We start from the raw sequence: 14,151 nt of genomic DNA, 5'->3' as shown, positions 1-14,151 counted from the left end.
GTAAGAGGAAATGTCATGTTTTACATGTTGATGTACTCTGCCTCACAAATTAATCAGATCCACCTGCAATTAGGTCAGAAAAGCTTTAAGATATTGATGATGCTTCCCTTTTGAAAATTGTGAGTTTTTATCAGCGGCGCCGTGGCAGCATGGCGAAATTTAATGAGTCGCCATGAACAAACAAATTAAATACGTTTGATGAGCGTCTGAAGACATCTACAGTCCAATTTTGAATCATACTCATAGCGCCACCTAGTGGCCACAGGAAGTTACAGGGGCTATATATTGGCGTACTACTCTTAGCATATTAACCAGATCCACCTCAAATTTGGTCACAAAAATGGTAAGACTTTCATGATGCCAGACGGAGAAGCTTTTGAGTTTTCGTGAAATGCCGTTGCCGTGGCGGTGCATTTTTCGCCATCAAACAGGAAGTTGTTTCTGAGGGATTAGGGTTGCTTAAAAACAAACGAAACTTGGCACACTCATTAAAAGTGCTAAAATGTGTTAAGGGATATTGTATTGGAACCAGTGTAAAGTGTTCCCTTTGTATGTCCTTTGGCACTCCCCTAGTGGCGTCTGCAAATAGCTGTACTGAAGAGGAAGTGAGGTCATTGTAAACAAAGAATAACAGGAAGTGGTGTTCAGGAAGCTCCTTTTTGCTCAGAGAATCATCTGTGTATAATCTTATTAATCCTGTGCCATAAATCCACAAAACCGGCTTCATCTGTAAGTTATTCACTATTATCAGTTATGTGAACATGTTTATGTCACCATTTCTTAGGTTGAGTAAAGTATTTTGATGGTTAGTTTGTTGTCAACTACATAGAGATTTATTGATGTTTAAAGCATTGGTTCTTGTGTAAACATACTTTTATGCACCTGTTAGTTATGCTAGTGATCTTTTCTCTATTGATGTATTAGAAATATTATTTAGTACTTACAAGCACACTTATCTGATGTTTGTATTTTGTGCTCTTTTTCAGTTTTACAAAATTACATATTTTCCTCCATTAAATCCTGCCAAATACAACAACTCGTCTGTTCCTTGGAGAATGCAATGCTGGAGAATATATTGTTGAGCTGGCTGTATAGCTGAAAAACACGTTGCCTGCAACAACTTTGAGTGAGGAAAGCATAGTAAAAAGATGACCACCTAATGTGGGATTTTAAGAAGGATTTCAAGATAGACAAGCTACACTACACTTCATCGCCATGGAAACCACAGTCAAGTCAGTAAAGGATCCAGATGAAGACAAAGTGAAAGGCTCACAAGATGGTACTGAATCAAGTACAGTCTTCTCTCACCATCGCTCCAGAAAATCACGCTCTTCACGCTCATCAACAAGCTCTAGAGTCAGCTTAGAAGCAGCAAGAGCCCGTGCCAAAGCAGAGGCAGCCAAAACTAGGCTGGCCTTCACAGAAAAGGAGAGTGAACTCAAAATTGAGAAAGCCAAGCTGGAAGCCAGAATTGATTACATCAACCAACAACGAGAAGCGGAAGCTGCTCATGCAGAAGCTGTAGTGCTAGAGACAGCAGCAGCAGATATGGATGGCTCAGACCACATTCAAAATATTAAGTTCTTGCCCCTTCAAGAGAGCGCATTAAAAAGAACTGAGGACTATGTCACCCACCATGCCCTGCATCAGTTTCCACAGGCACCTAAGGAAGAAAAGGACATTCACTACCCCCCACCTCCAGCACTCACACCTCAGCAAGATTACACTGCTCAAAGTGAGGTCCAATCACAGATCATCAATAGGAGACCGATGTACCAACAGAGGGAAACACCGCAGTTTCACACAGATTTACTACAGCAGAGATCACACAGTGCTCTCCCCTACAAGCCATCACACTCAGCCAATACAAATCAAGCCAACACTACAACAGCTGATCTTGCCAGACTTCTTGCTAAGAACCAGCTGGTGTCCTCAGGATTGACAAAGTTTGATGACCTACCCGAACACTACCAAGCCTGGAGGGAGACCTTCATCAACACAATTGAATATCTTGAGCTATCAGCAAGTGAAGAAATGGATTTGCTGATCAAATGGCTGGGTAAGAGTACAAGTGAGCAGGCACTCAGAATTAGATCTGTAAATGTCAGACAACCCTCCCTTGGTCTTAAAACGATTTGGGAGAGATTGAACAAAACATATGGATCTCCAGAAGTAATAGAGAGAGCTCCATTTAGTAAAATAGAGAACTTCCCCAAGATCCAAAACAGAGACAATCAAACACTTCAAGAGCTGGCAGACCTATTAATAGAACTGGATGTTGCCAAAAACGATGGGTACTTACCAGGGCTAGCTTATCTTGACACAGCAAGAGGAGTGCAGCCCATTGTAGAGAAGCTGCCTTTGTATCTCCAAGACAAATGGATGTCTCAAGGATGCAAATACAAGCGAGAACATGGTGTTGCCTTTCCTCCTTTCTGGTACTTTAAAGAGTTCATCTGCAGGGAAGCTGAAGAGAAAAATGATCCCAGCTTTAACCTGCCCAGTCTCTCTACAACCTCCTACAAGAAAGAGAAGTTTGGTCAAATGAAACCTGTCTCTGTACATAAAACAAGCATATCATCATCAGATACAGCGTCCAAAATAGAAAATCCTGACAGACTGTGCCCAATGCATAACAAACCTCACTCACTGAAGAAATGCAGAGGGTTCAGGAAAATGAGCTTTGATGATAGAAAGAAATTCCTAAAAGAGAACAATATATGCTTTCGCTGCTGTGCTTCTACTGTTCACCAAGCAAAATACTGTGAAATCCCCATCAAATGTACGGAGTGTGACAGCGATAGACATCTTGCTGCTTTTCACCGTGGTCCTGCTCCGCCGTCACAGCCAGGTTTTTTCCCTTCATCAGATAATGGCGGGGAGAGAGAGGACACAGGGCAGCCAGATGTCACATCGAGGTGTACCGAGGTATGTGGTGAGGACTTCAAAGGCAAATCTTGCTCAAAGATCTGCCTCGTGAACGTGTACCCCAATGGTCATCGTAAGCTACAGAGAAAAATGTATGCCATTTTGGATGAACAGAGCAACGTGTCATTGGCTAGATCAGAGTTTTTTGACATGTTCAGCATCAAGGGAGCTGCAGTGCCATACACACTCAAAACCTGTGCAGGGATGATGGAAACAGCTGGCAGGAAAGCCCATGGATTCACAGTAGAATCTACAGATGGAAAAATTAACATGCCATTACCTATACTCACCGAGTGTAATGAAATCCCAAACAATAGATCAGAGATCCCGACGCCTGAAGCCGCATACCACCACCATCACCTAAGACAGGTAGCGAGTGAAATCCCAAATCTCGATCCAGCTGCCGACATCCTGCTGCTTTTGGGAAGAGACATTATTAGGGCCCATAAGGTTCGTAAACAGCACAATGGCCCTCACTATGCACCATATGCACAAAAGCTAGACCTCGGCTGGGTCATCATAGGGGATGTATGCATAGGAGGTGTTCACAAGACAAACACAGTGAGTGCCATGAAGACCTGCATCCTTGACAATGGAAGACCAACTTGCCTTACTCCGTGTGAGAATCAGATACGAGTGAAAGAAATCTATAGTATCGAAGGTAATAGCAAGAATCCTCTCCTACACAAACCCACACAAAGTGCATCGTTGGTATCAAACAAGGATAATCTGGGAAAAATGGTTTTCTGTACAACAGAGAATGACAACCTGCTGGCCCACTCCATTGAGGATCTAACCTTCCTTCAGATCATGGAACGGGAGATCTTCCAAGATGACACAAATAGGTGGGTTGCTCCTCTCCCTTTTCGCCACCCACGGAGATGTCTCCCTAACATCAGAGGCCATACAAAACATCTGCGATCAGACTGTGGGACCAATTTTATTGGAGCATTCAAGGAGCTGAAAATGGATTCAAAATGTCTCAGTGATTCAAGCGTAGAAGACTACCTCCTTCAACAAAAATGCACCTGGGTTTTCAACCCTCCACACTCCTCTCATATGGGTGGCGCTTGGGAGCGCATGATTGGAGTCGCACGGAGAATTCTAGATGCCATGCTCCTACAAGTTGGACCTTTAAAGCTAACGCATGAAGTCCTAATCACCTTTATGGCAGAGGTCAGTGCCATTGTGAATGCCAGGCCGTTAATCCCTGTATCCACCGACCCAGAGGCTCCCCTCATTCTAACTCCTGCCATGCTGCTGACACAGAAAACGGGCACATCTCTTTGTCCAGTCAGTGAGTTTTCAAAAAGAGATTTGCTCAAGAACCAGTGGAAGAGGGTCCAAGCTTTGGCAGAGACATTCTGGGCTAGGTGGCGGCAAGAATATTTAAGCACACTTCAAAGTCGGCAGAAGTGGCAATCACAGAAACCCAATCTCAAAGAAGGAGACATAGTTCTCATGAAGGACAGTCAGACAAAAAGAAATCAGTGGCCAATGGGAATAATTGTGAAGGTCATTCCCAGTAAAGATGGACTGGTAAGAAAGGTGGAAGTCAAAGTGACAAGAAATCAGACAGTCAAGATATTCTCCAGACCCATTTCTGAGGTGGTGCTGCTTTTCTCCCAGGAGGACAAGTAAACCTCGACAGGTTCTCCTGACTCACCAGCCTCTTCAGCATGAAGGTCAATAACAGAGCAGCTGAGTCAGGTGACATCATGGGAACGTCGTGTCGCACAGTCCACAGCTTAAAACCAGAGATAGGAAACTGTCGCTGAGCGATAGCCTGATGAACTCACTGTGAGACTGCAGTCATAACTTTGGGGACGTGGCAGCTTTCTCCTGTACAGACTCAGATTAGAAAAGACTGTGGGTTAATGTGTTTAAAGTGGCATATTTCTTAAAATGCCAGGCGGGGAGTGTATTGGAACCAGTGTAAAGTGTTCCCTTTGTCTGTCCTTTGGCACCCCCTAGTGGCGTCTGCAAATAGCTGTACTGAAGAGGAAGTGAGGTCATTGTAAACAAAGAATAACAGGAAGTGGTGTTCAGGTAGCTCCTTTTTGCTCAGGGAATCATCTGTGTATAATCTTATTAATCCTGTGCCATAAATCCACAAAACCGGCTTCATCTGTAAGTTATTCACTATTATCAGTTATGTGAACATGTTTATGTCACCATTTCTTAGGTTGAGTAAAGTATTTTGATGGTTAGTTTGTTGTCAACTACATAGATGTTTAAAGCATTGGTTCTTGTGTAAACATACTTTTATGCACCTGTTAGTTATGCTAGTGATCTTTTCTCTATTGATGTATTAGAAATATTATTTAGTACTTACAAGCACACTTATCTGATGTTTGTATTTTGTGCTCTTTTTCAGTTTTACAAAATTACATATTTTCCTCCATTAAATCCTGCCAAATACAACAACTCGTCTGTTCCTTGGAGAATGCAATGCTGGAGAATATATTGTTGAGCTGGCTGTATAGCTGAAAAACACGTTGCCTGCAACAACTTTGAGTGAGGACAGCATAGATATGGTTTTTGTGCTTGGGTGTGGCAAGTGGGCTCAATAGCGTCCCTGACAAAACTTCCTACAGATTTAACCCGATGAACTTCAGATTTGGTCATTACGACCTAAAGGCCTTTGTGATGAAAAGTTGCTCAAATTGTGAGTTTTTCGCGAAACGGTGTTGACGTGGCGTGGCGGAGAATTTACATAAATCGTGATTAAACGACAAACTGTTGTAACTGTTGACGGTACTTGGTCAAATCTGCCCCAAACTTGACCTACTTCATAGCAGTTCAAGCCTGAGGACATCTAAATGGCAATATTGGTTCATAGTGATAGCGCCACCTACTGGCAACAGGAAGACAGCCCTATGTGACAAACATCATCTGATTTACATGAAATTTACATTTTGTGATCTACACTTGATATAGAGCAACATAATGCATTTTTAACGCGTGTTCTCTGGCGCCACATGGTGTATACAGGAAGTGGTGAAAAATTTGCAATCCATCATTTCCTGTGCCACTCAATCCATGCAGGAAATAACGTCTAACTTGTGCGTGCAGTGTCAGATGGTCACAGAAATGTAGGGCTGCGTCGATCGTCGTCCTGCAAGTATACCCCGACGTGCGCGAAGGTGCGAGGGCCCAATCATCGCTGCTTGCAGCTTTAGTTTTATTTGTTTTGGGAAATCACCAAATGTTTGTGACCAATCAGAGAGAGGAGCTGCTTGTTTGTAGATTGTGGCCAAATGTGAACTCAGACTTTAAAGAGTGTTCCTGATAAGACTGTTTGAGCCCAAAATCAAGAGCTGATGACGATAAGCTGCACAGCAGCTGGACTTCAGTTTAAGGGATCCTGAGGTCACATATGATACTATTATACTTAGTCTGTGTGGTAGCAACTAAGCAGGTCATAACTTGACAGTGATTGTCAGTTTAAACATTAACTTGTGTGACAAGAGTCTAGCTGACTGTTGGTGGCTAGACACTGATAAAAGCTGTGCTGTCCCACGCTGCACTCTGAGAACATCCAGATACCAATATGAGCAACTTCGGGCAGATTCTGAAGGAGATCGGGGAGTTTGGTTTGTTTCAGAAACGTTTAGTGGCTGTATTATGCATCCCCACTATGTTTATAGCTTTTGATGTGATTGGTCAGGTGTTTACGGGCATGAACTACCCACATCACTGTAACACTGACTGGATCTTGGAGCGTGGGCCAAACCTGACAGATGAGAAACAAAAAAATCTCACCCTCCCGGTGAACCAGGCTGGGAAGTATGAAAGCTGTGAAATGTTCACACCTGTGGATTGGGGTTTGGAAACAATTGAAGCGTATAGGATTAACACTACAACTGGATGCATAAACGGATCAGATTTTGAGGCACCCAAAGGTGCCTCCAGCATTGTTACAGAGGTAAGAGATAGTTGTTTATACTCCCACAGAACACACTAACTTATCCATTCTTACTTATTGCGGTTTATGTCAGTTTTTTACTGTTAACTATTGTGGCAGCAGTTCTGGTCCTTGCTGCTGGTCAGCAATGTTGCCAGATGTACGATAATTATCATATTTGTACGATAATTTTGCTCTCTTTACCATCAATAACGACCAAAAGTGCCAAAATATATGATAATTTGACCATTTTGTGACGCTTACAAGTTGGTTTTAGTCTGTGCTGTCTCAATTTAATTAATTTCTGAATGAATTTGTACGTTGTTTAGGAATCTCTTCTCATGACCTTTTTTCCAGCCAATCACGCTTGGTGTAGGCTATGATGTTGAAGAATATGACTCGTGAGCATGGCTACTCAACGCTTATTTGAAGAGAGTTTGCGTGAGAGATAGCGTTGAATGCACCAGTAAGCCCAGTTATTTATTTAATTAGCTTAGCTTATGGCCTTAAATGTTTTCATGCTGAATATGAAAAGGCTTCCAGTCGGGCTATCTTGTAATTTAATTTGGTAATAGTCTATCTCTAAAAATGGTCAGACTTATGGACACATACCCTCTTCCATGCATCATGGCTATGTCAGCTTGCTTAAAAAACAACAATGAAAAAAACAAAGTTAGTAAATTTGTGAGCATGTGTAAAAAAAAAAAAGGGTTTAAATACATGTAAAACTATACATTTACGCCTATTTGTTCTCATGGTTATTACTCAAAATATGATCATTTGAAGCCTCTGGTACGATAGTTTCCCATCTGGCAATGCTGCTGGTCAGCAATAGGTTGGTTTGTTTAACATATTGATAAAAATCACAACATAAAATGATACACAAGTGGAAACAACACATTTTAAAACTTAATAACATTAAGTTTTCAATACTACAATTACAACTAATTGGAATGATTTACATCCATTCAATAGCAGCACAACATTAGCAGTAGAACAGGCTCACAACACTTTGTTGAGATTTGTCGACACAACTGAAATTGCATTTTCAGTTCTTAAAAAGTTGTTCTTAGTTAGGTGTTTTTGTTGTCTTCTCCTTTCACCATCCTTCCTGTTATCAGTTCAACCTGGTGTGTGACAGGAGCAGTTTGATTCAGGCTTCACAGTCCATCTACATGTTCGGTCTTCTGATTGGAGCGCTGGTGTTGGGGCAGATGGCTGACAGGTGCACATTCACTCCCTCCTTTATTGTGCTTGATACTTGTGATTCTGAACTGGTTGCTTTTTACTTTTACATCAACTGAGCATCAATAGAAGTTCATTTTAACAATTTAAAGATTTATACATGCAGTGTATCATGTCTTATGGGAAGGAAAGATTTATATACATCTCCAAACAAAACTCAAGCACCAATGCTCTTCTCTTCTCGTTTTAGGTTCGGTCGACGCTTTGTGGTCTTGCTGTCACTCCTTCTCCTGCTGTTGTTTGGTGTCGGCGCTGGTTTCTCACCCAACGTCTATGTTTATGTGCTTCTGAAATTTTTAAGTGGCTTCTCCGTTTCAGGCATTCTTGTTAATGCATTTGTGATAGGTAGGTTAAACATCTTCATTTGTTCTTCAGGAAGAAATTCTACACATAGCATCTTTAAGCGATTGATAGATTTGAGTGAGACAGGCACTAACACAAACTTTGAAAAGGAAATGGCTAGGGTTAATGCAGTTGATTGAGTTTGAGTTTAAAAACATCAAGGGCCTGATCATAATGTACGTGTTGACATTCTCAGCTGAAACCCATCACAAACTACAAGTCAACTGACTTTCATTTTAATTTGACAAATAACATCACATTTTGTGTTAAGTTAGGCTGTGGTTTGCTGTCTTGTTGCAGCCCCACAGAGGGAAGAAAACACAATTCTTTTTAGCAGTTTACTTTATAATCAGCAACACAAAGTGCGGTAACACTTCTTTTTACAGGTCCTTAAATTTCATGGTAATAATTAGCAAGTAACCTATTTGAAATTTCTTTGGAATTACTGCCAAACTACCCCAATACAGTATTTACCTCAAAATGTATGTAATGGAAATTACTTTATTATAAACATTATTTAATAATTATATTCCGCTATTTCCCAATAGCTGATCATTTATTTAATATATTTCCAGGAAAAGAATACAAAGTTAATTGATATGCTTTATTTCCATGTCTGCTGATAAATAGATCATAATTAGCAAATAACTTCTTTGAAATGTCTTAAAAAACTCCCTGAATCATGACATTAGCTACCAGGCCACATTTGTGTAGACCATGAGTCACACAATTGTGAGATTTGTGCCTGATCAGAAGTGTCTTCTATTAGTTTTGGTTTTCCACCTCCGATGAAGAGCAGCGCACAGCCGCTTCTCAAGCCTAATGGCCCTATTTTAATGATTATATGCAATTTTAGCATGTCATTATTAAATAATGTTTTTAATAAAGTATTTTTTTATAAATTTTGAGGTACATATTGGGGTAATTTGGCAGTAATTCCACAGAAATTTCAAACTGGTTACTTGCTAATTATCACCTAATTACCATGAAATTTGCGGACCTGTAAAATGTGTTACCCAAAGTGCGTCTGTTTTACAAGGTGCATGCAGAGGTTGTTATTTGTAAAATCCAAATGAAAGCCACTGAGGATTGATGCTTTGACTTGCTGTAGTTGGCTCACTTTGCATTACAGAAGCATACTACTGTACATTTAACTAAATGTTGTCAAAATTAAATTAGTAGGAAAAATGTAAACAGCTGTAAGTATGAAGTTACATGCAAACTTTCTATACAGCTAACTTCATGGTATGGCATAAATTATGCTATTTATGTCTGCATTATTGCTTTGAAGGTGGAGAGTGGAGTGATTCCTCCAAGTTTGCTTTCTGCACCATTATCTGCCACACTTCCTTCCCTCTTGGACTGATGCTGTTGTCTGGCATTGCCTATTTGATCCACAACTGGAGGATCCTGCAGATTGTGCTCTTCAGCCCTCTTGTCGTTGTCCTGGGAATCTTTTACTGGTCAGCAAGCCTCTCAGACCACTTAATGCTTTAGATGCTGATCTCCATTTTAGCTATAGAAAAAGTGTATGATATAGTTTGTGATCTACCTGTATGCCAATTAGGATTCTTCCAGAGTCAGCTCGCTGGCTCATCACCCAGGGCAGGAAGGAGGAGGCCATAAAAGAGATCCGGAGGGCAGCCAAGGTGAACGGGAGGACGGTCCCGGAAGATCTGCTAGATAATGTGAGCTGCATCAAACACACTTTCAACCCAAATCAAACACAATAATGCTCTGAAATACATTTACACTAACTTGAAAAATTACACCTGCATTGTTTAGCTGGATGCTGAGGGTACATCCAAAAGAGGAAGCATGTTGGACATCTTCAGGATATCTTATCTGAGAAAACGTGCATTGATAATGAGCTACGTGTGGTGAGTATTCATTTCAACCACAACTTGCTGCCACATCTACAGCTATACCTTTAAGAAAGAGAAATACTTGCTTTTATCTACAGGTTCACGTGCACATGATGGCTGATTGGCATATCCTGTGTCCGTTTGGAGCGTTGGTTGTGCACATCCTCAGAAATGAACGCTACGTGTACGCAAGATGCAATGTGTACATGAAGAGTGTGAATACAATTCTTCTAAAATATTGAGAGTTGCTAGTTGTCTTAGAGATTACAGACTCTGTGATGAATCAAATAATGGATAATTTTTTTTTAGGTAAATCAATTCCCCAGTAAGAACACTTAGTCCTTATATAAATCATTAGGTCCTAAAAGTTGTAAAATGTACCAATAGCCAAATCCAGAGTTATTTTCCTTCCTCCGTTCATGTGAATGTGTCCAAGTGGGAGGCGTGGTTAAAGGAAACTACAGCGCTTGCTTTATGGGCCCAATGGATGCGGAAGATCTGGGTACTTTATAACTCGGTAGTTGAGCAATTTTGGCTTCATGCGCCTCTGAGCAACTTTCATAGGAATGAACAGGAGCCTGTTCTCTTTATGATGATCTACGATGGCGCCGCTGCCGCTTATTCTGCCGTGATCTCAGAACTAACAATACAGTAACCTCCACGAGTGTCGCCATGATTATTGTTTACATGCAAGTCCGGATATTCTATACGGAATGAGTTACTGGTGGAATGCTCCAGTAACAGACAAGTACATAGGCAAGCATGTGAACAATTCTGTTCACGACACAGCCGGTTGTCTACGTGAACGCGTGGTTAAAAAGCTAGTATATCTCTGACCTTATAGTTGCACTGAAGATATCTCTTCCACTCTGTTAATAGGTTTGGAACAAGTCTGGTGTACTACGGACTGAGCCTGAATGTTGGCAATTTTGGCCTGGATATCTACCTCACACAGTTTATCTTTGGCGCAGTAGAATTTCCTGCACGTCTGGGAAGTTTGCCTCTTATCCAGCAATTTGGGAGGAAAATATGTCTAGCAGGGGTCCTGTTGTTTGGAGGCGTTGCTTGTCTTGGGACACTTGTTATTCCAAAAGGTAATTTGTTATTGTTGTTTGTTTGTTTGTTTTGTTTGTTTGTTAAACATTTACCTCTTGAGTACAAGGACAAATCCCATCAAAAAGTAACATTTTAAGAAAAGCAGTATTCCATGCCCTGTGATCCTTGCTACATCCATTCACATAATGTATGTGTCACAAATGTGTTTTTGTCTGATTTATTATTTGTTCATCAGACCTTCCTGTGGTGGTAACAGTCATAGCCATACTGGGAAAATTTGCCGCCACTGCCAGTTTCTCCATAGTCTATGTTTATACTGCAGAACTATACCCTACCACTCTAAGGTAAGGAGGTAAAACATACAATCTGTTATTATACTTTACAGTATGTTGGCAGAAAATGACATTTTTGCTATTGTTACATGCTATGAGATTGCTGATAAGTCTGTTGTCTACTGTATACTGGTAGGCAGAATGGTGTAGGTCTAAACTCCGTGTGTGCTCGTGTGGCGGGCATCCTCGCTCCGCTGATCAGACTCCTTGACGTCTACCATTACACCATCCCCATGCTGATATACGGCATCGTACCTATTGCTGCTGGAGGTCTCTGTTTGCTACTGCCTGAAACCCTCAATGTTGAACTTCAGGACCACGCTGAACTCATGTGAGTTGATGAATCCTTTCACAACTTATTTCGCTAACAAGAAACTCAAAGCAATTCTATATAAATTATCTTTTCGTTTTTAATTACAGGAAATCTGAGAATGGGACTGAGATACGATGCTTCACTAAAGAGGAAATATCAGGGAAGAGTACAAAATTGTAATTTGTATGGACGTAAATGTTTTCACAATTTTTTTACATCAGAAAAATTGTTTCCTCAACCGATAACTGGGAACAAGGATTTATCAGAAGGAAGTTACCTAAATACAAAGCATCAATGGAACCACGTTGAACTGGTAAATTATTAAACATGATTTTATTGTTTTATTGTTTATTGTTGTTACAATCTGTTTATATATATATATATAGTATATAGGGTCCTTGATCAGAACAGAGTTCGGCACCTGACAGTCAACCAAGTCCGAAAGGGCATGCCTGACTTCACATTTATTGCTGTTTGTCTGAAACTGTATGTGTGCAGATGTTTGTTTTCTGCATGTACAGTATATACTGATGAACATTTTAATTCTTTTTTTAAAGCTTTTTTTTTATTAACCGTATTGTGTTAAAAGTGCTACATAAATAAAGTTGAATTGACCCGAGCTGAGTAATTGTCTTTGTTGAAAGTTTGAAACTTAAAAACGGATACGCGGGTAACAAATTTGCGTTTAGGAGGAAACTATGAATATCTACACCCAAGATCCTTTTGTTACCTGGTACACGTTACAGGTTAGAAACAGGGGACCAATAAACTGTTTGCTTTCAGCTGTATCGTAACAGGGATTCGTCGGTGTGCAGTTACCTAAATGTAAAGCTTCAACTGAATCACGTTTTGTTTGTAAATTATAAAACAAGTTTTTTTGGTTAAATGACTATAATCTATACATAGGTATTATAGCCAAATTCTGACTTCTCCTTGATTCTGATCTTCTGAGGTACGGGCACAGCATTTAGTTGGCAGGAAAAAGCACTCCTCCCATGTCATAAACTATATTGATTCTTTCATTTAAACTTCTTTTGCAGGATTAATACTAGTTGACTCGCTTCACATAATTAATTCTTCCATATTTGACAGTAGTGCTGTATCCGCTACAGAATGGTACCAAACAGCTATACGATATAAACCACTGCATAAAACCTGATCATTTGATTAAAATGAACAAAGTAAAACATAGATAGATCTTGCTATCATAACATGTAGGTATAAAAACACTACAACAGCCAAGCCTATATATGTAGACATATACTGTATGTTTGCTTATTACGCAGTGTTTGTGTTATCTGATCTCAATCAATGCTTTCAAGATTAAACTTGAAACACATTTTTGCTCTCTGACTTTTGACTCTACCAGACTCCTGTTTTAGGTGCTATACCAAATATATGTTAGTGTTGGTAGTCTGAGTGCATTTGTCTACAGAAATTACTTTAAGTTGAGGTATGTAGAGTTATGTGTCGTCCTTATCTGTGTTATTGCTCATTTTTATATTTTGTCGGGACGGACTTTTACAGTTGTTGGAGGCTTGACAACTGTTGCTCCCTCCTAAAAAGTTAGAGCTATATCCAGCACCATATCACATTGATATGGGTTAAATATTAATTAGTAGATGCAGTGGATTAACCTTGTACATTGATAGCATTCAAAGCTCAGCACATTCATCTCCCACACTGCACTTTGATGAAGAACCTCTGCAAATTCAGCCGCATTTCAATATGAGCAACTTCGGGCAGATCCTAAAGGAGATTGGGGAGTTTGGTTTGTTTCAGAAACGGTTAGTTGCTGCATTATGCATCCCCAGCATGTTTGTAGCTTTCGACGTGATTGGTCAGGTGTTAACAGGAATGAGATTTCCACATCACTGCAATACTGACTGGATTTTGGAGCGTGGGCCAAACCTGACAGATGAGAGACAAAGAAATCTCACCCTCCCAGTAAAGGATGGAAGTTTTAAAAGCTGTAAAATGTTCACACCTGTTGATTTGGATTTGGAGACCATTAAAGCGTATGGGATTAACACTACAACTGAATGCATAGATGGATGGGACTATGAGGCACCCATAGGTGCTTCCAGCATTGTGACAGAGGTAAGCAAGCACACACCTTAGGAAATGATGCTAGACTCTAGACCCTCAGTGTCCAAATTGTTG

At 40.4% G+C, this 14,151-nt stretch overlaps 1 protein-coding gene across 1 annotated transcript; it reads left to right on the top strand.

Annotated features, from left to right (window-relative positions):
* The first annotated feature begins 6,427 nt into the window (after positions 1–6,427).
* LOC141759448 (solute carrier family 22 member 13-like) lies at positions 6,428–12,607 on the top strand. The gene is made up of 10 exons (XM_074621518.1): positions 6,428–6,856; positions 7,957–8,060; positions 8,271–8,425; positions 9,714–9,885; positions 9,990–10,110; positions 10,208–10,302; positions 11,167–11,381; positions 11,579–11,687; positions 11,812–12,006; positions 12,096–12,607. The coding sequence occupies exons 1-10, from the start codon at positions 6,482–6,484 to the stop codon at positions 12,166–12,168; spliced, it is 1,614 nt and encodes a 537-aa protein (XP_074477619.1). The 5' UTR covers positions 6,428–6,481; the 3' UTR covers positions 12,169–12,607.
* The last annotated feature ends 1,544 nt before the right edge of the window (positions 12,608–14,151 follow it).

The sequence above is a fragment of the Sebastes fasciatus genome, chromosome 21 (assembly GCF_043250625.1).
Source record: "Sebastes fasciatus isolate fSebFas1 chromosome 21, fSebFas1.pri, whole genome shotgun sequence".
Lineage (NCBI taxonomy): Eukaryota > Metazoa > Chordata > Actinopteri > Perciformes > Sebastidae > Sebastes > Sebastes fasciatus.
The sequence above is the reverse complement of the archived record's forward strand: the minus strand, read 5'-3'. Positions and strand labels throughout refer to the sequence as shown.